General features: G+C 39.0%; 1 protein-coding gene across 41 annotated transcripts in view; it reads left to right on the forward strand.

The window, feature by feature from the left end:
• Positions 1 to 23,058, forward strand: part of TTN (titin) — a 332,717-nt gene that overhangs the window by 226,741 nt on the left and 82,918 nt on the right. For all 41 annotated transcript variants that reach the window (XM_089690388.1, XM_089690411.1, XM_089690396.1 and 38 more), the window contains 42 exons: positions 505 to 628; positions 1,044 to 1,310; positions 1,425 to 1,522; positions 2,567 to 2,735; positions 2,938 to 3,204; positions 3,286 to 3,555; positions 4,457 to 4,735; positions 4,828 to 5,236; positions 5,330 to 5,454; positions 5,544 to 5,810; positions 6,077 to 6,346; positions 6,440 to 6,742; positions 6,837 to 7,139; positions 8,209 to 8,396; positions 8,689 to 8,803; positions 8,892 to 9,176; positions 9,257 to 9,408; positions 9,847 to 9,994; positions 10,256 to 10,433; positions 10,529 to 10,650; positions 10,774 to 11,061; positions 11,179 to 11,475; positions 11,573 to 11,759; positions 13,365 to 13,480; positions 13,579 to 13,878; positions 14,045 to 14,344; positions 14,468 to 14,573; positions 14,662 to 14,858; positions 14,952 to 15,257; positions 15,345 to 15,623; positions 15,709 to 16,008; positions 16,110 to 16,412; positions 16,511 to 16,885; positions 17,014 to 17,316; positions 17,429 to 17,728; positions 17,813 to 18,109; positions 18,220 to 18,504; positions 18,584 to 18,877; positions 19,004 to 19,303; positions 19,626 to 19,934; positions 20,018 to 20,208; positions 22,131 to 22,560. In XM_089690388.1, the coding sequence (XP_089546514.1) occupies positions 505 to 628; positions 1,044 to 1,310; positions 1,425 to 1,522; positions 2,567 to 2,735; positions 2,938 to 3,204; positions 3,286 to 3,555; positions 4,457 to 4,735; positions 4,828 to 5,236; positions 5,330 to 5,454; positions 5,544 to 5,810; positions 6,077 to 6,346; positions 6,440 to 6,742; positions 6,837 to 7,139; positions 8,209 to 8,396; positions 8,689 to 8,803; positions 8,892 to 9,176; positions 9,257 to 9,408; positions 9,847 to 9,994; positions 10,256 to 10,433; positions 10,529 to 10,650; positions 10,774 to 11,061; positions 11,179 to 11,475; positions 11,573 to 11,759; positions 13,365 to 13,480; positions 13,579 to 13,878; positions 14,045 to 14,344; positions 14,468 to 14,573; positions 14,662 to 14,858; positions 14,952 to 15,257; positions 15,345 to 15,623; positions 15,709 to 16,008; positions 16,110 to 16,412; positions 16,511 to 16,885; positions 17,014 to 17,316; positions 17,429 to 17,728; positions 17,813 to 18,109; positions 18,220 to 18,504; positions 18,584 to 18,877; positions 19,004 to 19,303; positions 19,626 to 19,934; positions 20,018 to 20,208; positions 22,131 to 22,560 (10,402 nt within the window). The remainder of the gene's footprint in view (positions 1 to 504; positions 629 to 1,043; positions 1,311 to 1,424; positions 1,523 to 2,566; positions 2,736 to 2,937; positions 3,205 to 3,285; positions 3,556 to 4,456; positions 4,736 to 4,827; positions 5,237 to 5,329; positions 5,455 to 5,543; positions 5,811 to 6,076; positions 6,347 to 6,439; positions 6,743 to 6,836; positions 7,140 to 8,208; positions 8,397 to 8,688; positions 8,804 to 8,891; positions 9,177 to 9,256; positions 9,409 to 9,846; positions 9,995 to 10,255; positions 10,434 to 10,528; positions 10,651 to 10,773; positions 11,062 to 11,178; positions 11,476 to 11,572; positions 11,760 to 13,364; positions 13,481 to 13,578; positions 13,879 to 14,044; positions 14,345 to 14,467; positions 14,574 to 14,661; positions 14,859 to 14,951; positions 15,258 to 15,344; positions 15,624 to 15,708; positions 16,009 to 16,109; positions 16,413 to 16,510; positions 16,886 to 17,013; positions 17,317 to 17,428; positions 17,729 to 17,812; positions 18,110 to 18,219; positions 18,505 to 18,583; positions 18,878 to 19,003; positions 19,304 to 19,625; positions 19,935 to 20,017; positions 20,209 to 22,130; positions 22,561 to 23,058) is intronic.

Here is a 23,058-nt window from a genome sequence, read left to right on the forward strand (position 1 = left end):
ACCTGAGTTAACTATTGCTATATACTTGTTTAGGGTGAGGTAGCGTTTGCTTCAACCCTGCTCTAAGTTAGACAAGGCATCTGGTTGTCATGGGCAACAACACCGCTTATATCTTTGCGTATTTCAACAGCTGTTCATGTGTGTATTCGTTTTAGAGACAATATGAGACAGAGAAAGCCTGTGTAAGATTATACATTTACTTCAAAGACATTTAGTGCAAAAACATTATATGTATAACACAGGTGCAGCAAATAAAATATGTATGCTTATTATAGTACAGTAGCTATCCAAATTTTTTTTTTAAATCTAGTTGTATAAATGACAGTATTTAATTATAAAATAGAAAAGCATACCCCATAGTAGTGTAGAATAAATGTGCCGGTAATTGATTTTCATGTTATTTTTTATACATACATTAAAAATACAATGTTACATATTGCAAATGTAGATTGCTTGTACATCACAACTGTATAACATGTAAAACACCTTTATTTTCTTTTATAGATTGTGACACGTGCTGAAGGAAGAGTTCACACAATTACTCTGAGGGATGTGCAATTAACAGATGCTGGAGAGGTCACACTCACTGCAAAGGATTTCAAGACACAAGCCAACTTGACCGTGAAAGGTACTCTTTTTTTTTCTATGGACCAGGGGTGTATTTACCACAAGGCAAACAAGGCATTTGCCTAGGGCGGCATTTTTTAGGGGGGCAGCACTGCACCCTGGAAGAAGGGACATATGTGGCATGGAGACCAGGTGGGATCCGAGAGAGGCTGCAGGCTGTTTGATGGTGTATGCAGAGCCCAACGGTCATTCCCGGGGATGGCCAGAGCTGTGAAGATGAGTGTCTTTCTCTCTGTCGCCTTTGGGGGGGTTGGGGGGATGGAGCAGGGGTGTTGTTGGTCGGTGTCAGGCTCTCTATCTGCCGGGGAGGGCGTCCGATTTTTGTGTTGCCTAGGGCAGTACAAAATCTAAATACACCACTGCTATGGACACGTTGCAGCAGAATGTTTTCTAATGAGATTTTCTTAATTTTTCAGAACCTCCAATTGAATTTACTAAACCTCTTGAGGACCAAACAGTAGAGGAAGAAGCTACTGCAGTACTTGAGTGTGAAGTGTCCAGAGAGAATGCTGAGGTTAAATGGTTTAAGAATGGACAAGAAATCCACAAAACCAAAAAATATGACCTCATTGCTGAGGGAAGAGTTAGAAAGCTTATCATCCATGGCTGCACACTTGATGATGCAAGAACATACACATGTGATGCCAAGGATTTCAAGACATCTGCATTCTTGAATGTGGAACGTAAGTTGCAACTTCATTTATGTTTGGACTTGTATAGAAGTTAAATGAAGTTTTAGCAGAAACCGTAAAAAAAAAAATGAATAAGGTACATTTATTCATTCTTTACATTTGCAGCTCCATTTGTGGAATTTAGCAAACCTCTTACTGACCTTGAAGTTAAGGAGAAAGAAACTGCGCGGTTTGAATGTGAAATTTCACGTGAAAGTGCCAAGGTATGTGTTACTGCAAGTCCTTCTGAGGTAACATAAATATAATTGCTTACAATTCTTTTACTGTCTAAGCACCATTAAAAGATAATATCGCAAACAGTTTTATGTGCTAATGACATGTTATACTAAACATCAGGGGATCAGGGGTCACCAACCCGTGGGCCCCCAACTAGTGCTGGTCCGTTGCCTGCAGGGGGCCTGGTCGCTTGGCAAGGGGTGGACAGGAGAGCCAGCACAACCTGTATTGCCACCCTCTAACCATCAGTTTGCCTAAGATAGTCAATTTATGTCTCAATCAAAGTGGATCCATCAGCCCCCCCCCCTCCCATGGTCTGTTGAGGGGCTGTCTTGTGCATGGCCATGAGGACCACTGCTAAACACAACATAATTAAAGCATAGGTTCATCTTCGTGAACATGTTAAATGTTACACCCATTTTTAGGGTTCCCACTCCTGCAGCCACTGAGGGATCCAAGCACCTGGTGTGAAAGTAGTATGGGGAGAAGTTCCCCATACCAGCTGTCATTTTTTGCAAAGAGAGGCGGTTGCCCACAAGGCTGCGTTATTCAACGAGTTCTATGAGTGAATGAATTACAAGTTTCGACTTCCTTTGCAGCTGTCGGCTTATAGTTCTCACTGAACTACCATGGCGCTGTTGAGCACTGTGGTAGTTCATGGATTCTTCCTGTCAGTGTGAACCTGTATGGACAGACAGATTACACTGACAGTCTGCAGGAGTCCTGCATGGCACCAGCGATCTGCTGATTGCTGGCGCAATGCTTTCCAGGCTCCTTAAAAAAAATAGTAAATGCACATTTTTTTTACCTGCACAAAAAGTGCATTTATTATTTTTTTTTAAAAGGTGAACTTATCCTTTAAGTCACACAGTCACTGCATGCCTCAGAAATTAGCAGTGTCAGGTGATGAGAGAAGGCCGAGGGTCATGTTTTGGATTAACAAGACACCGTTGTGTTATTATGTATCATTCACCAGGGATGGTTGAAATATATTCCAGTAGTACAACAACATCTACTTTTTTATATGACAGGTCCGCTGGTTCAAAGATGGAGTTGAAATTCGAAAGGGCAAAAAATATGATATTATCTCTAAAGGAGTCACACGGACCTTAGTGGTGAACAAATGTGTGTTTGATGATGAAGCAGAATATACCTGTGAATCGAAAATGGCCAGGACCTCAGGATTACTTACAGTCATTGGTAAGGCCAACAATACAGATAGTTTACCTATTAAAATGCCCCCAATTCATTTAATTTTATACTTTACTACTCAATTCTCTGTGTATGCCACTGACAGCAATAAGTAATGTCAACAAAAAATGCATTTTATAGAAATAATATGCATCTATTGTAATGCATGTCACACAATAACTATGTTTGTATGCATTTGATTACATTTCAGAGGAAGAAGCTATTTTCACCAAAAATCTACCCAATATTGAAGCATGTGAATCTGAAACTGTCAAACTGGTCTGCGAAGTCTCAAAGGCTAGTGCTGATGTGTCCTGGTTTAAAGGAGATGATGAGCTGCCAGATGGTGGAAGATATGAACACATCGCTGAGGGCAGAAAGAGGATCTTGATAATCCAGAATAGCCGTTTGGATGATGGCGGTGAATACAACTGTAGACTGCCAAACTCCCGTACAACAGGCAAACTTGAAATCAAAGGTAATGCCCAAAAGGTGCAAGATAATGTCCATTACCAGTTATTTAGTAAAGTTATCTAATGCAAAGTTGTTTCCTTTTTAGAACTAGCTGCAGAGTTTATTTCCAGACCACAGAATCTTGAAGTACTTGAGGGTGAAAAGGCAGAGTTTGTCTGCTCTGTTTCTAAAGAAGCTTTTGAAGTACAGTGGGTTAAAAATGACAAAATTCTTCAAGCTGGAGATAAATATGACATAATTTCTGATGGCAAAAAGCGAATTTTGGTTGTTAAAGATGCAGTGCCTAAAGAAGATGAAGGAGCTTATGCAGTCATGATAGGACAATCCAGGGCACCAGCAGAACTGACAGTAATTGGTAAGCTAATATAAAACTAGCATGCAAATTTTTTTTTGTCAGTGACTTCCAATTATGTGTGAAATTTGGCAATGGGTAAAGTGGTCCACATAGAAGGTGTACATGAAATTGTGCAGCGTAAGTGCTGAACATACTTAAACTAAACAGAAAACTTTTTTGTATTTTGGATAGAGTAACCCTGTCAGGTTTTTTCCCATGTTGCCACCAGGGTTACCAGAACCAGAGTCCGTATTTGAATATTTCCTCCTCCATTTCTATTCTAGGGACAACCCAAAAACTTAGCATTTTTTTCACTTTCAATCGTAATGGTAAACATGAAAAATAGAGGGTGAATCTCCCTAATGTGGACAGACATCAGTAAAAACCTGCCAGGTTTCTAATCCCTCTTCACTCTATCCAAAACGAAAAAAAAAAAGTTTGCCTTTAATTATACATTATGTTCTAATGTAAGGATACTCAGTGATTCTATTCTTATAAGCACTCTGAGATTACGTCTTGCAAGTACGTGATGCCAAAATTAATGTACAACTGATATCAGATTATTTGTAATGTTTTCTTATATGGTTTAAGCTTTTTTTCATTGTTCTAATAACTGACCTTCAATGTCAATATTTATGTATGCATTTTACTATTTATGACTCTGATGTGAGAGTTTTTGCTCTGCAGCTTCTATAAAAAGGATTTCATATATAAAAATGTTAATATTTGAATAACACAATCTGTACTCTTCTTCAGCATCTCCAATAGGTATGGTTTACAATAGTTGTTAATTTTCATCCAAACACTTTTAATTAATAATATAATTGATTTGGCTCAGCGATACAGTAGGGAAATATAGAGTTGCATATGTGAGACATGCAAATGTATGTTCTTATTTTTAATTCGGAATTTTACATTACAGAGAGACTCAGGATTGTTACTCCTCTAAAGGACCAACAAGTCAAAGAAGGACAAGAACTTGTCTTTAACTGTGAAGTCAATACAGAAGGAGCCAAAGCCAAGTGGTTCAAAAATGATGAAGCAATATTTGATAGTCCAAAATATATTATGGTACACAAAGATCTGGTGTATACTCTTAGAATCAGGGATGCTCAGTCAGATGACCAAGCCAATTACTCTGTTTCGTTGACAAACCACAGGGGTGAACATGTCAAGTCTGCAGCCTCTCTAACAGTAGTTGGTAAGTAACTACTACTACTGCAGAATTGTAACAAGCCATCCCTCAAGGTTAGATGGCATAGAGCTAAATTATACAAAACATTTCTATTGCAGAGGAGGACTTGAGAATTGTTGAACCTATTGAAGATATTGAAACAATGGAGAAGAAGTCAGTCACATTCTGCTGCAAAGTTAACCGTCCAAATGCAACTGTCATGTGGATGAAGAATGGCCAAGAAATTGTTCTGGACAGAAGAGTCCTGTATAAGGTTGACAAGTACAAGCATTCTCTTATCATAAAGGACTGTGGATTTGTGGATGAAGGAGAGTACACAGTCATTGCTGGACAAGACAGAGCAGTAGCTGAACTCTTGATCACAGAAGCTCCAGCAGATTTTGTTCAACATCTCCAAGACCAAACTGTTATTGAGTTTGAGGATGCTGTTTTCACTTGCCAGCTCTCAAAAGAGAAAGCAGCTGTGAAGTGGTACCGAAATGGCCGGGAACTTAGAGAGAACAAAAAGTGAGGAAACATTTTAAGATATATTTTTTGTTTATATCACCTTGTTCATAGTTATCGTCTCATTTTCTTAACTCATCCTATATCTTTGTAAAGGTATCAATTTGAAAAAGATGGAAGCCTCCACAGACTTATTATTAAAGACTGCAGACCAGAGGATGAATGTGAATATTCTTGTGGAGTAGACGAGAGAAAATCAAGAGCAAGACTTTTTGTTGAAGGTAAGGAAACAGTTTGTCTCTGTGCTGGTGCAAATTCAATATAATGAGATTTTTCTACATATGTATTGTATTCTTTCCTTTTTTTCCAGAAATCCCAATTGAGATTATCCGACCACCTCTTGATATTTTTGAAGCTCCAGGCTCTGATGTTATCTTTGAGGCTGAGCTAAATAAGGACAGAGTAGAGGTGAAATGGCTCAGAAATAACATGATCATTGTCCAGGGAGACAAACATCAAATGATGAGTGAAGGAAAGGTTCATAGGCTACAAATTTGTGAAATTAGACCCCGTGATCAGGGAGAATACAGATTTGTTGCTAAGGATAAAGATGCCAGAGCAAAACTTGAGCTAGCAGGTATAGTATATTTATATATATATATATGTATGCATGTCAGACATTATAATGAGACATACACAAATGAAAGCAAGCTCAAAATACAAGTGTAACATTGTCAATTTCATTTAAATCTGGTGGTATGCATGTATATATTTTATGCAAAGTTTCTATTCTTTGTTTACTTTTCCAGTTAAATTAAGCATATTATTGTTAATTTTAATAATGTTATTTCAATGAAGTGATATCAGTCACTGTTTTAATATATGCTCCTTGATTATTAACAGCTGTACCAAAGATAAAGACAGCCGATCAGAACATTGTAATCGATGCAGGAAAGCCACTTACAATGTCTGTGCCATATGATGCCTATCCAAAAGCAGAAGCTGAATGGCGTAGAGCAGGTGAAACTTTATCTGATGTACATGTGGATACTACAACAAATGCAACAAGCTTCAGGATTCCTGAAACAAAGAAAGCAGACAAGGGTCATTACACAATCATCCTTCAAAACAAACATGGCAAGGCGGAGGCACACATTAACCTAGATGTTATTGGTACGTTGTATCTGCCAGTACCTTAACAAAAATTTAAGCAACATTATTTTTGTTGCCAGTATGGCTTAGGTCTTTTTTCTACATTTATTTCAGATGTCCCTGGACCTGTCAGAAATCTAGAAGTGATTGACACATATGATGGGGAAGTCAGCTTGGCTTGGGAAGAACCAGGGTCAGATGGTGGCAGCAAAATTACTGGTTATATTGTTGAAAGGAGAGACATCAAGCGTAAGACTTGGGTCCTTGTTACTGACCATGCAGACAGCTGTGAATACACTGTCACTGGACTCCAAAAGGGAGGTGTAGAATATTTGTTCCGTGTCAGTGCCAAAAACAGAGTTGGTGCTGGTGAACCTGTGGAAACAGACAAACCTGTTGAAGCAAGAAGCAAGTTTGGTAAGTACAATGTGAAATATGCACCATATCTAGTTGATTTTATAAGGCTTTTTTTTATCTGCAAATGTAATATTGATTTTAATCTATTTTACAGATGTTCCTGGACCTCCTCTCAATGTGGCCGTTTGCAATGTCAATCGCTTTGGTGCATCACTGACTTGGGAGCCACCAGAGTATGATGGCGGAGCTGAAATAACAGCTTACATTATTGAGCTGCGTGACAGAGCTTCTATCAAATGGGACACAGCCATTATCACCAAGCCAGATGAACTGGGAGCCACTCTCAATGATGTTGTGGAGAACAAAGAATACATTTTTAGAGTCAGAGCTGAAAACCAAGCTGGAATTGGCAAACCCAGTGCTGCTACACCTGCTGTTAAGATCAGAGATCCAATTGGTATGTATATATACGATCATGTATTGCACTTTAAAGTGGTAAGGGAATTTGTACTACTGGAAAAGGTGATGTGCTGCCAGAGAGGCTGCCGAGAAGGATTGTCATTGACTTGTTTTATACTATTTTAAAGGGGTAATATTAAGCCCTTTGTTTCATGCGAGTTCAACTCAGTCCATTTAAATAAGCTAAGCCCACAATCTGTGTATTAAATCCCACCCCTTTTGCATATGCATGTTGTAAAAAGGTTAGTGTCATTGTGGCATAGTCACAGACAAACAGTAGGGAGGCACACTAGTTTGAATGGGGTCTCAAACATGATACTATCAAAATACAATAGAACCTTCATTACTAGAAGAACTATATTGTGCTACCTGTCTTATCCCTTTCATAGCATTTGCTCGCTAGTAACACACTCATGCACTATCAATGCTATAAAACTAACTGTGAAAGTCATATTTCATAGTTCATAGACACTCTTTAGAATTTTGTCTTTCCTCTGCACTACAAACGTCAGTGCGATTGACAGATTCATGTCAGGAAAAGGTACATGAATCTCTTGCATAGGGTCTTGAGTACCCCTTGTTAGGTAGAATACTGCTTCTGATATGATTATTCGCATATGGCCACTGCACAATGATGTCACCAGCATCCACCTTCCTTTGTTCACTTTTAGCTGTAGGCCAGGAAATCTCCTTTGTGGCAGCTGAATGGGGCCTGGGATGAGTTATCTGCTGCTACGACACTGGCAGCCACTAATATCACAGCAACCAGGGAACTCTATGTCAGCAGCTGTCATATTTATGACAGCTTCCCAGCATGAAATGCCCCACTCTGAGCACTGGAATCTATCTGTACGTCAACATAGAGTTGGCCAACTTCTTTTAGAATCCGCCACAGTGATAGTGACAAATTCTAAAAGTGGTGTTATTAAGAGCTAACTGAATTTGGCACGGGTCAGAAAGCTTTGTGAAACTGTTGCAAGGCATTCCTGAATTAGGTGCAGGCCACTTTAATTGGGCCAAAAACATTGTAACATCTTTATTAAATATGCCCTATGTGTCTTTTTTAGAAAAACCAAGCCCTCCAATCAACTTGACTCATTCAAATCAAACCAAGTCCTCTGTTCAGCTCATATGGGAGCCTCCTCTTCAGGATGGTGGAAGCCCAGTATTAGGCTACATTATTGAACGATGTGAAGAGGGCACTGACAAATGGATACGTTGCAACGTGAGACTGGCTCCTGATCTTACATACCAGGTACATTCCAATTTCTCTTTTCCGGTACTACTCAAAGTTTTACAAAATAAGCAAATTACACTAAACAGAATTTAAACCATAACCACCAGAACCATTATCTTGGAGTATTTGTATTTATTACAAATACTCTAAATGCCGTTTTAGAGAATACTCCAAGATTTATAGAGAACTTTCAATTCTGTAGATTGTTCCAATCTATTAACTGAATCATTAAATCTATATATATAATATTTTTCAGTAATTTTAGTTGCACAAATTCTTAACTTTATTATGGTATATCTTAAATAATTAGGTAACTGGTCTTAAGGCTGGAGCAAACTATTACTACAGAGTCTCTGCAGAAAATGCAGCTGGCATATCAGATCCTACAGAAAGCTTGGGACCTCTTACAGCAGATGATCCTCACAGTAAGTTTTAGTGCTTATTTTCATTAAAGTAGCAGTGAATTTGAGTTGTGCAATTTGTAAAATTGTTCCATTCATTTTATTTTTGCAGCACCACCTACTCTGGACTTAAGTGCCTTCAAAAAGGGTCTGGAAGTAATTGTCCCTGAACCCCTCAAAATACGTGTTCCAATCAAAGGCTATCCTACTCCAGCAGCAGTATGGTCAGTGAATGAAACAGTCTTGGAAAGCAATGAACGTGTAAAGATAGAGACCACCTCTGCCTTTGCAGAACTTATCATTTCCCCAAGTGAACGCCCTGACAAAGGAATCTACACATTAGAGCTGACAAACCCTGTAACATCAGTGTCTGGAGAAATTGATGTGAATGTTATTGGTAAGAGCTAGTGTTACTTCTTAAAAAGGTTATTTGTTTGTATATTTAAAATAAATTAACTTTCAGAAACTTTATTTTAGCTCATCCAAGTGCTCCTAGAGAACTCAAAGTTGGGGATCTTACAAGAAGCTCTGTCAATCTTTCCTGGGAAGCTCCTGAGAATGATGGTGGCAGTCCTCTCACTGGGTACCTTATTGAGAAACGAGAAGTCAACCGCAAGACTTGGGCTAGGGTATGTATTGTCTTCTGTATTAATGGTGTATTTTATTTGACTATCTACAGAGCTTTCTAACAAAACGTTCCCAGTCCAAATATTGCTGACTTTCAAACAGATAAAGGACCTGTGTTGACAGGTTTTGGGCTTGTGTCGATGGGTAGATGCACCTTGCTTTTGACATTAGTTTGAGATGCTTCTAAAATACTTCAGAATTCATTAACAGGTGCATTTGACCTGCAGTTGACCTGCTTCCAACCTTCTTTTGACCTACTGCCTCTTCTTTTGTATTCCCTACACTTGATGGGGAGAGAAGCAGTTCATCGACACAGGCCCAAAACAACATAAAGTAATATATTTAATCTGCAGCTTCCTGCTATAGCTGTAGTACTAATGATACAATTTTCCATACACCAGTACTATATTGCTATATCACTAACTTATAATATATTATAGGTTATGGACAATATAATCGACCAAGAATTCACCATTTCTGACCTTATCCAAGGCAAGGAATATCTTTTCAGAGTGTCCGCATGTAACAAGTGTGGACCAGGAGAACCTGCATACATCGATGAGCCAGTAAACATGTCTGCACCAGCAAGTAGGTGGAAGTTCATTTGTTGCTCTAAAGCAAAAAAGATGTATACACACTATATATTTATATGTTTAAGACAGCAGTGGTCAAGTAAAATTAGGGTCCTAGACAAATGGTTGCTTGTTTATTTAATTTTCTTATGCCTGTTTTATAACTTTTAAATTTAGTTGTAATGTGTTGGCACACTGAGTATACCTGCCTAAATTACTTAGATATTATATTTCTCTGTTTATTAAAACCTGCTCTGTTTGACATTTCTTGATATAGCTGTTCCTGACCCACCTGAAAATGTTAAATCAAGAGATCCAACAGGAAAAGGAATCTTCCTTACTTGGGAACCACCAAAATATGATGGTGGTTCACGTATTAAGGGATATATTGTGGAGAAATGCCAGCGTGGCACAGACAAATGGGAAATTTGTGGTGATTCTGTTGTAGAAACAAAGTAAGAATGAGTGGCCACAAGAATTATTTAGAACATTTTTAAGCAATGCATTGATACTGGTGATTCTAAAATGTTACAATGTCCCCACTTTATAGGTTCCAAGTTGACAATCTTACAGAGGGGCAGTGGTATTCCTACCGTGTAAAGGCACTTAACAGACTTGGTGCCAGTAAACCAAGCAAGATAACAGATGATATACTAGCTACAGATCCCAAAGGTATGAAATAGTTTAATTATGAGTATCTAATGATATATTGTGAAAAACAATGTGAAAAACAATTACTTTATATGTATATACAGTATTTGCATTTCTCATACCACTGTCTGTTTGTTCATGCAGAGGCTCCAGAAATTTTCCTGGATGTTAAACTGCTTGCTGGTTTAACAGTGAAGGCTGGAACCAAAATTGAATTACCTGCCACAATTAACGGAAAGCCAGAGCCAAAAATAACATGGAGCAAAGCAGACACTCTTTTAAGAGTTGACAAGAGGATAAACATTGAATCCAAGCCTGGACATTCTACAGTTATCATTACTGAGAGTACACGAAGTGACTTTGGAACTTACATTATTGAAGCCATAAACACCTCTGGCCGCGCTACAGCAGTTGTTGAGGTTAATGTTCTAGGTATGCTCTGTCTAAACCCTAACAAATCTTTGACTTTATAATCAAAATATGTGACAATATATGTGCGTTTTGTGATCTGCAGCATACTTTATAATAATTTTGCTTTTATGTACTCAGATAAACCTGGACCTCCTGCTGCTTTTGATATTTCTGAAATAACCAATGAATCTTGCGTGCTGACATGGAATCCTCCTAGGGACGATGGTGGATCCAAGATCACAAACTACATCCTTGAACAGAAAGCAGCAGGAAGCGAAATCTGGCACAAATTGTCTTCAACCATTAAAGAAACTCGATATAAGGCTACAAAACTGACACCTCTTAAGGAATACATATTCAGAGTCAGTGCTGAAAACATGTATGGCATTGGAGAGCCAGTCCAGTCTCTCTCCATGGTGGCCAAATATTCATTTGGTAAGAAAGTACTGATCTTCTATATGATATTGTCTGGCTTCTAAGCTTTTAGTACCATAGAGAATCTCACAATAGTTATACTGTTTCTTTTTTGCAGATCCACCTGGCCCACCAACTCGACTTGAGCCTTCTGACATTAGTAAAGATGCAGTTACATTGACCTGGAATGAGCCAGATGAAGATGGTGGAAGTCCCATTACGGGATACTGGGTTGAAAGGCAGGATCCAGAAACAGGAAAATGGATCAGATGCAACAAGAATCCAGTGAAAGATCCTACATACAGGTACACATCCTTTGGCAAGCTGAACACAATCACTTTATTCAAAACAGAGTAAAGTGCATCCAGAAAGTATTCACAGCGCTTAACTTTTGCCACATTGTTATGTTACAGCCTTATTCCAAAATAGATTCAATTAATTTTGTTCCTCAACATTCTACAAACAATACCCCATAATGACAACATGAAAGAAGTTTGTTTTGCAATCTTTGCAATTTATAAAAAATAAAAAAACGAAAAAAAAACACATGTACATAAGTATTCACAGCCTTTGCCATGACACTCAAAATTGAGCTCTGGTGCATTCTGTTCCCACTGATCATCCTTGAGATGTTTCCACAACTTAATTGGAGTCCACCTGTGAGAAATTCAGTTGATTGGACATAATTAGGAAAGGCATAAACCTGTCTATATAAGGTCCCACAGTTAACAGTGCATGTAAGAGCACAAACCAAGCGATGAAGTCCAAGGAATTGTCCGTAGACCTCTGAGACAGTATTGAGGATCTGGGGAAGGGTACAGAAAAATTTCTGCAGCATTGAAGGTCCCAACGAGCACAGTGGCCTCCATCATCTGTAAATGGAAGAAGTTTGGAACCACCAGGAATCTTCCTAGAGTGGGTTACCTGGCCAAAATGAGCGATTGAGGGAGAAGGGCCTTAGCCAGGGAGGTAACCAAGCACCCGATGGTCACTCTGAAAGAGCTCCAGCATTTCTTGGTGGAGAGAGGAGAACCTTCCAGAAGAACAACTATCTCTGAAGCACTCCAGCAATCAGGCCTGTATGGTAGAGTGGCCAGAAGCTACTCCTCAGTTAAAGGCAAATGGCAGCCAGCCTGGAGTTTGCCAAAAGGCACCTGAGGGACTCTCAGACTATGAGAAACAAAACTCTCTGGTCTGATGAAACAAAGATTGAACTCTTTGGCCTGAATGCCAAGCATCATGTCTGAAGGAAGCCAGGCATCGCTCACCACCTGGCCAATACCATCCCTACAGTGAAGCATGGTGGTGGCAGCATCATGCTGGGAGGATGTTTTCAGCAGCAGGAACTGGGAGACTAGTCAGATGAAAGGAAATATGAACGCAGCAATGTACAGAGACATCCTTGATGAAAACCAGTTCCAGAGCGCTCTGGACCTAAGACTGGGTCGACGGTTCATCTTTCAACAGGACAACAACCCTAAGCACACAGCGCACATAACAAAGAAGTGACTACAGGCCAGCTCTGTGAATGTCCTGAAGTGGTCCAGCCAGAGCCCAGGCTTGAACCCGATTGAACATCTCTGGAGAGATCTGAAAATGGCTGTGAACTCCCCATCCAATCTGATGGAGCTTGAGAAGTACTGCAAAGAAGAAAGGGAGAAATTGCCCAAAAATAGGTGTGCAAAGCTTGTAGCATCATACTCAAATTACTTGAGGCTGTAATTGGTGCTAAAGGTGCTTCAACAAAGTATTGAGTAAAGGCTGTGAACACTCATGTACATGTGTTTTTGTTTTTTTGTTAATAAATTGCAGATACTTTCTGGATGCACTGTATTTTAAATAATTGCAGATCATTATTTAGAACTCTGTGTTTAACAATTTTGTGAACTGGAAATTCTATTTTGTAACAGAGTCAAAGGCCTTACCAACAAAAAGAAGTATCAGTTCCGTGTTCTGGCTGAAAATCTTGCTGGTCCTGGAAAACCAAGTAGAGAAACTGATCCAATCCTAATAAAAGATCCAATTGGTATGTTTATTTTAAGTGTACACAATAACATGCTTTCAACTTACCTTTTACAGTTAGTCTATGGTATATTTATTTACTTTTTATTTTTTGTGTTCTAGATCCACCTTGGGCACCAGGAAAACCAACTGTTAAAGATGTTGCCAAGACATCCGCCTTCTTGAACTGGCTGAAACCAGAGCATGATGGTGGTGCCAAAATTGAGTCCTATGTTATTGAACTGCTGAAGACAGGAACCGATGAGTGGGTCAGAGTGGCAGAAGGTGTCCCTACCACAGAGCACTTTTTGAAAGGCCTCATGGAGAAGCAGGAGTATTCGTTTAGAGTAAGAGCTGTAAACAAGGCTGGAGAAAGTGAACCTAGTGAGCCAAGTGATCCAGTGCTTTGCAAAGAGAGACTGAGTAAGTTTTCCTTTGTTACCCTCAATACTGCAGTTTTACATTTCATACCAGTGGAAAACGTTTTTGTGTGGCTTGGTTATTTTTATGCCTTTGGATTATTATTTTGAAAATATTCAGTGTTTCATCGATGTCATTAATGATTTGTGTTTTACAATCTTTATTTTAGATCCACCTTCTCCACCTCGTTTCCTTGAGGTTATTAACATAACAAAGAATACAGCAGATCTTAAATGGACTCCACCTGAAAGAGATGGTGGCTCTCCAATCACTAACTACATTGTTGAGAAGAGAGATGTTAGGCGCAAAGGCTGGCAGACAGTAGACACCACTGTAAAAGAAACTAAATGCTCAGTGACCCCTCTGTCTGAAGGCTCCCTTTACGTATTCCGTGTTGCAGCTGAAAATGCAGTCGGACAAAGTGACTATTGTGAGCTGGAGGACTCAGTACTGGCCAAAGATACTTTTAGTAAGTTAACTCATGTTTGTTATATTTATATCACATAATTAATTTTATTTTAACTTTAATAAAAGTTTTTTAATTGCATTATTGTGTACAAAACACATCTTATTAAACACTTCTGCTTTCCAGCTACACCTGGACCACCATATGCACTCACAGTGGTAGATGTAACAAAGAGACATGTGGAACTGAAATGGGAAGCCCCAAAGAATGATGGTGGAAGACCTATTCAAAGGTTAGTTATCAGGAAAATACACACATTTGAATGTTTTTCCCACTAAAGTATACTGCAAAGCATAATCATCATCTCATTTTACATTCAGATATGTTATTGAAAAGAAAGAGAAGCTAGCCACACGTTGGGTGAAGGCTGGCAGAACTACTGGACCAGAGTGCCATTTCAAAGTAACAGATGTTATTGAGGGCACAGAAGTTCAGTTCCAAGTTCGTGCAGAGAATGAAGCCGGAGTTGGTCACCCAAGTGAACCTACAGACATGTTGGCCATTGAAGACCCAACAAGTGCGTAATGGCACTGCAGGATATGTCAAATTCCACACTGAGTAAGAATTTAAAGTTATTATTTATATATAAATTTCTCTTTCTGTTTTTAAGGTCCCCCATCACCACCACTTGAGCTACATGTTACTGATGCCAGTAGAAACCACATCTCCATTGCTTGGAAGCCTCCAGAAAAGAATGGTGGCAGCCCTATCATTGGATACCATGTTGAAGCATGCCCAGCTGGCACTGAAAAGTGGATGAGGATCAATTCACGACCAATTAAGGACTTGAAATACAAAGCTGAAGAGGGTATTATCCCTGATAAAGAGTATATCCTTCGTGTCAGAGCTGTTAATGCTATCGGTGCTAGTGATCCATCTGAAATTTCAGAGAATGTCTTCGCTAAAGACCCAGATTGTAAGTTTATTTTCTTCTACTTAATTTTTGATGTTTAAAAACAATATAGTTCTTTTCTTCTAAATAATTTCTTTGATCTTCTGACAGGTAACCCAACCATTGACTTGAAAACTCAAGATATAGTTGTGGTAGAAGGAGAAAAACTTACTATTCCAGTGCCATTCAGATCTGTGCCTGCACCAACTATCAACTGGCATAAGGATGGTAAAGAAATCAAAATAGCTGACAGAGTTTCCGCCAAGAGTGACTACACCTCTGCCACTCTAGATGTTTCTAATGTTGTTCATGGAGATGCTGGAGTCTATACAATTACACTGGAAAACAAGATAGGCTCAACCACAGGATCAATCAATGTTAAAGTAATAGGTAACGGTTGCTGATTTATAAACAATAAAATTAATAAATGTTTAAAAATAAACATATTAATTAGGTTATGTCTTGCATTTTAAAGGACTACCTGGTCAATGTAAAGAGATCAAAGCAGATGACGTTACCAAGAATTCATGTAAAGTATCTTGGGAGCCTCCAGAATATGATGGCGGAACTCCTATTCTGCACTATGTGCTTGAACGCAGAGAAGCTGGAAGACGAACATACACACCAGTGATGTCTGGAGAGAACAAACTTACATGGAATGTTAAAGATCTGATACCTAATGGAGAGTACTACTTCAGAGTCAAAGCTGTAAATAAGATTGGTGGAGGAGAATATCTTGAACTCAGAAACCCCATCATCGCAGAAGATGCTAAGCGTAAGTCATGTTTTGATTATCTGTAGAAAACTAAAGTACATAATATAATATTATATATATATAATTTTGCATTTTTTTTTTTTGTTTGCATTATTCTACAGAGCGCCCAGATCCACCTGTGGATGTTGACACTCATAATCCAACTTCAAAGACCATAACCCTCACCTGGAAACCTCCTCAGTATGACGGAGGCTGCAAGATCATGGGATACATAGTTGAGAAGCTACCTAAAGATGGTGAAAAGTGGGAACGATGCAATGACTCTCTTGTGCCTGTTCTGTCTTACACTGTTAAAGGTTTGGAAGAAGGAAAAGAATACCAGTACCGAGTACGTGCAGAAAATATAGCTGGTGTTAGTGAGCCTTCTCGTGCAACTCTAGGAATTAAAGCTGCGGATCCCATGGGTATGACAAGGAAATATTGAAAACTTGTTAAAGTTCTCAAAATACAACAGGCCACATAAGCACTAATATATATATACATTTTTTATTTTTTTTTTCAGATCCTCCAAAAGTTTTCCTTTCAGGCAGTTTGCAGTCTGGACTTTCAGTCAGACAAGGAGATGAAATTGATTTGAACGCACATATCACTGGTTCGCCATATCCAACAATTACATGGCTTAGAAATGACGAGGTAATAAGACCAGAGGAGATAAAGAAGAGAGTGGATAAAATAGTACCTAGGAGGAAAAAGGAAGCTGTCATAGATGAGCCATTTCACCTCAGCCTGCCAGAGCGCTTGACCGTTGACAACAGCAGACAAGGAGAGTCTGAGCTGTCTGTCAGAGACTCAATTCGTGGGGATCATGGCACATTCACTATAAAGGTTGAAAATGACCATGGTGTTGCCAAGGCTTCATGTGAAGTAAATGTGCTAGGTATGCAAACCTTTGTATTGCTGAAGTATGACTGATACAAGCATCATTAACATATGTTACTCCTTCCAGTACAGTGCCTTCTATTACAATATAGTAATTTTGATAACAGTTTTTATCTTGCTTTTCAGATTTACCTGGACCTCCTGTGAATTTTACATTTGAAGAAGTGAGGAAAAACTCTGTTATATGCAACTGGGAGCCTCCGCTGGATGATGGTGGTAGTGAAGTCTTGAACTTTATCTTAGAGAAGAAGGATAATTCCAAGGCTGAAATTGGCTGGGTGATTGTGACGTCCACATCTAGACACTGCAAATATCCAGTCACTAAACTAATTGAAGACAAGGAATACATTTTCCGTGTAACAGCTGAAAATAGATTTGGTCCCGGACCCCCATGTGTCTCTCAGCCTCTCCTTGCTAAAGATCCATTTAGTAAGCATATTCTTCCTGCAGTAGGGATTTTTATATAATATTTAAATAAAAAATAGGAAATATGCTTTTACCAAGAAAGCAGAAATTAGCTGATGCTTGTATTTATCTACAGCTCCTCCAGACGCACCAGAAAAGCCTGAACTTGACGATGCTACAGCCAACAGTATGCTGGTCAAATGGCAGGAGCCCAAGGACAATGGAAGTCCAATTTTGGGTTACTGGATTGAGAAACGTGAAATTAACAGCACTCATTGGGCTCGTGTTAACAGGAACCTGATCAATGCTCTTGAAACCCGAGCTGATGGCCTTCTGGAGGGTCTTACATACATTTTTAGAGTGTGTGCAGAAAATGCAGGTGGTCCTGGAAAGTTCAGTGTGCCATCTGATCCAAAGACTGCACAAGATCCAATATGTGAGTAACATACTGCACAAAATCAAAAATATTTTTTTGCTGTAAGTAGTTCGTTACCCCCTTATATTTTTCTCTTTATAATAGTGCTTCCAGGACCACCAGCTCCAAGAATTATGGACACAAGTTCATCTTCTATTGAGTTAGAATGGGATCCTCCTCTTTATAATGGTGGTGGAGAGATTACTGGCTACTTTGTTGACAAACAGCTCATGGGCAGCAAAGAATGGTCACGCTCCACAGATAGGCCAATTAAAATCCGCAAATACACAGTTAAAGGTATTAGAGAGGGAGCGGATTACAAAGTCCGTGTGAGCGCTGTGAATGCAGCTGGAGAAGGGCCTCCAGGTGTAACTGAACCCATTACAGTGCTAGAACCACAAGGTATGTTTTTGTTATTTCTTGCAAATAAAATATGATGGTGATTTAGCATTATTTTCTGTATTCCATGCTTAGGAGATATGAAACCACAGCTTTTTTTAATTTAACTTTAGAACCACCGGTTGTTGAATTGGACCTTTCAGTAAGAGATGGTATTCAAATTCTGGCTGGCCAGACTCTAAAGATTCCTGCCACTGTCTTTGGACGTCCTGCACCTAAAATTGAATGGACAATAGAAGAGGGAGAACTGAACAAAGAGAAAGCCGAAATAATTAACGAGGGCAACTCATCTGTACTTACAATTGCAAGTGCAGAAAGAAAAGACCATGGAAGATACATTATCACTGCTAGCAATGAAAGTGGTACCAAATATGCTGCAACAAGAGTTGAAATCTTTGGTAAGAAATTCAGTTTCATTTTGCTGGAAAAGATAAGCTAACACAATGATACATTGCTTACATTGTTCTTGTTTTCCAGATGTCCCTGGGCCAGTAACTGAGCTAAAACCTGTAGTGGTTAACAGAAAGATGGCTTTACTTAACTGGTCTGATCCTATTGATGATGGTGGTAGCGACATCACAGGCTTCATAATCGAAAGGAGGGATGCCAAAATGCACATTTGGAGACAGCCAATTGATACAGAAAGATCTAAGTGTGACATTACAGGTCTTCTAGAAGGACAAGAATATATGTTCCGTGTCATTTGTAAAAACAAGTTTGGCTGGGGTCCACCTGTGGAATTGGGGCCAATTCTTGCTGTTGATCCACAAGGTAAAATAAAATAGGAATCTTTTTCTTTACAACAGTCATATTTTTACCATCAGCAACAATGTGAATGTTAGATTGACTTTATTTTGTATTTGAACAATACCTCACAAGCATTTTTTTTTATTGTAGGTCCTCCTGGTTCACCAGAAAGATTCACCTACACTGAAAGAACAAAGTCATCAGTCACACTGGACTGGAAACCTCCTCGTAATGATGGTGGTAGCCCTATTATAGGCTATATCATTGAAAAACGACGACATGATGCCACAGAGTTTGAAAGATGCAATAAAAGGCTGGTTCCAGAGACTTCCTTCTTAGTAGAGAACCTTGCAGAACTGCACATGTATGAATTCCGTGCCAAAGCTGTCAATGATATTGGTGAAAGTGAACCTTCTCTGCCTCTCAACGTGGTTATTCAAGATGATGAAGGTATATCCTACAATTAGAGCTATACACTGTAGTTAGTTATAGCCAAAGTAGAAGTTTGCTATTATGTTTATTTTTTTGTTGGTCTGTCTAATCTGTGGAGAATAACACAGTCATGATAAAGTCAATCAAAATCCATGAATTGCATGATTCATTGGCAGTTGGATAATTCAGTATCTTTGTCACATATTGTGATAAATGAAAATGCGCAAGTTACATATTCACATGTTTTGCAAATAGATGTATATATTGCTATAATAAAATAATCTTAAATGTAATTAAAATATTTGACAAATAGTCATTCAGTATAATATTTCCTTCCTAGTTCCCCCTACTATTACTCTTCGCTTGGCTGTCAGAGGTGACACCATTAAAGTTAAGGCAGGAGAACCTGTCAACATCCCAGCGGAAATCAGTGGTCTTCCAATGCCAAAGATCGAATGGTCCAAAAATGAGGTAGTTATTGAAAAGGTACCACCATCTATGAAGATTGAAAAACAAGAACTTTCAAGAACTGATGCTAAATCAGAGGTTAGCATTCCCAGTGCCCAAAGGAGTGATAAGGGAACCTACACAATTACAGCTTCAAATCGCCTCGGAGCTGCAAACCGTTCTGTCAATGTGGAGGTCTTTGGTAAATATATTATTTCAGTTTCTATAAACAAATTTTTTTTTTTTTCTCTTATAAAACTTTTTTTAATTACTTTATTTAACTAGACCGTCCTTCACCGTCAAGAAACCTGCAAGTGACTGACATCAAAGCTGAATCCTGCTACTTGATTTGGGATGCACCATTAGATAACGGTGGAAGTGAAATTACCAACTATATAATTGATAAGCGAGATGCAAGCAAGAAGAAGTCAGAATGGGAAGAGGTTTCCAACATTGTAGTTGACAGAAGATATGGCGTAAGTTGATAATTTATGATAACAGATTGGTCATCCTTATCCTCTTGGTATATATCCATAGTAATAAGTAGTCCTCATTTAAATTTTGTTTATTCATTATTTCAATATTTTTAAAGCCACTACAAAGCATTCAAATTATGATAATAACTACAGTGAAGGAAATAAGTATTTGATCCCCTGCTGATTTTGAATGTTTGCCACTCACAAAGAAATGATCAATCTAAAAATCGAATGGTAGGTGTATTGTAACACTGAGAGACAGAATAGCAACAAAAAATTCAAAAGAAATGCATGTCTAACACATTATGCACTGATTTGCATGTTCATGAGGGAAATAAGTATTTGATCTCCTTCACAAAACATGACTTAGTACTTGGTGGCAAATCCCTTTTTGGCAATCACAGAGGTCAGACATTTCCTGTAGTTGGCCACCAGGTTTGCACACATCTCAGGAGGGATTTGGCCCACTCCTCTTGGCAGATCCTCTCCAAATCATTAAGGTTTGGTGGCTGACATTTGGCAACTCGAACTTTCAGCTCCCTCCATGGGATTAAGGTCTGGAGACTGGCTAGGCCACTCCAAGACCTTAATGTGCTTCTTCTTGAGCCACTCCTTTGTTGCCTTGGCCATGTGTTTTGGGTCATTGTCATGCTGGAACACCCATCCACGACCCATTTTCAATGCCCTGGCTGAGGGAAGAAGGTTCTCACCCAAGATTTGACGGTACATTGCCCCATCCATCATCCCTTTGATGCTGTGCACTTGTCCTGTCCCCTTAGCAGAAAAACACCCCCAAAGCAGAATGTTTCCACCGCCATGTTTGACAGTTGGGATGGTGTTCTGGGGTCATAGCCAGCATTCATCCTCCTCCAAACACGGCGAGTTGAGTTGATGCCAAAGAGCTCAATTTTGGTCTCATCTGATCACAACACTTTCAACCAGTCCTCCTCTGCATCATTCAGATGTTCAGTGGCAAATTTCAGATGGGCCTTGACATGTGTTTTCTTGAGCAGCGGGACCTTCTGGGCACTGCAAAATTTAAATCCTTGTCGGCGTAGTGTGTTACCAATTGTTTTCTTGGTGACAGTGGTCCCAGCTGCCTAGAGATCATTGACAAGATCCTCACGTGTAGTTCTGGGATGATTCCTCACTGTTCTCATGATCATTGACACTCCACGAGGTGAGATCTTGCATGGTGCACCAGACCTAGGGAGATTGATAGTTGTTTTGTGTTTCTTCCATTTGCGAATGATTGCACCAACTGTTGTCACCTTCTCACCAAGCTGCTTGGCGATAGTTTTGTAGCCCAGTCCAGCCTTGTGTAGCTCTACAATCTTGTCCCTGATATCCTTGGACAGCATTTTGGTCTTTGCCATGGTGGAGAGTTTGGAATCTTATTGTTTGATTGCTCCTGTGGACTGGTGTCTTTTATACAGATAACAAAATTAGATTAACATCACTACCTGTAAGAGACTGCTTCTAATCTCAGCTTGTTACCTGTATGAAAGAGACCTGGTAGCCAGAAATCCTGCTGAATGATAGGGGATCAAATACTTATTTCCCTCATGAACATGCAAATCAGTGCATAATTTATTAGACATGCATTTTTTTTTATTTTTTTGTTGCTATTCTGTCTCTCAGTGTTACAATACACCTACCATTCGATTTTTAGACTGATCATTTCTTTTTGAGTGGGCAAACATTCAAAATCAGCAGGGGATCAAATACTTATTTCCTTCACTGTATATTGCCAGCTGCTGCTTGCATTTGCCAGTTAGCTGATAGTAAGTTTTTTGCTACCTAATGTTTTTCTACAATGTTTAATATATATATTATAGTAAATAGGGTACTATACACAAAGAAACCTAATTTTTATAATGCTGAGAAAAATGTATAATTGGGCAAATTATTTCTTATTATAGATCTGGAAACTCACAACTGATGGAGAATATCAATTCCGTGTTAGAGCAGTTAACAAATATGGTATCAGTGATGACTGCCTGTCTGACAAGGTGGTAATAAAGGATCCATTTGGCCTTCCTGGACCTCCAAAGAAACCTAAAGTGTCTGACTGCACCAGGTCCTCTATGCTGGTATCCTGGGAACCTCCTCTGGACAATGGGGGCTCTCCAATCACTGGCTATTGGCTGGAGAAGAGAGAAGTTGGAGGAGTATATTGGGGGCGTGTAAACAGAGCACCAGTCACTAAACCTGCTGTGAAAGGTCTAGAATTCAATGTACTGCGCTTGATTGAAGGTGTGGAATACCAATTCAAAGTTATGGCTATCAATGCTGCTGGAGTGGGCCCCCCAAGTGAGCCATCAGATCCTGCTCTGGCTGCTGATCCAATCTGTAAGTATGAGTTGAAAATCTGTAACACTCTAACACATACATTTGTAAAATTCTATACATCTCTTTAGATCACTACATAAATTTCTATTTATCTACTGTCAAATGCTTTTGAAAAAAAATCAGTTTATTTAAATAATTAGGTTAACAGCAATACCAATATACTATGACTTCTACACAGTTTAGTTTCAGAGTTCAAATATAAAAGAAGTGGATGCTTTAGAGGTTATAATAGCTGAAAACAATGCACTTTTAGGAGATTAAAGAAAAAAATTAAATTCCGGGTTTTTTTTTTTTGAATCATGCCTATGAAATATTACAGAGCGATGAAAATTTCAGTAGGGCTGTGGTTTTCATGGGAAAAAAAATCAGCAGTTTAACACTTCTGCTGCAATGCTTATAAAATCTAATATACATGCTTTGGAACCACTATATTTTTCTGTTCAGGCTCCAGTAAATAAGAAACAGGGACCTTCTTACTACTGGATGGAATGTCCCCAA

This window comes from Staurois parvus, unplaced genomic scaffold, assembly GCF_062004578.1.
Source record: "Staurois parvus isolate SC_StPar_1 unplaced genomic scaffold, SC_StPar_1.0 ptg000530l, whole genome shotgun sequence".
Classification (NCBI taxonomy): Eukaryota; Metazoa; Chordata; class Amphibia; order Anura; family Ranidae; genus Staurois; species Staurois parvus.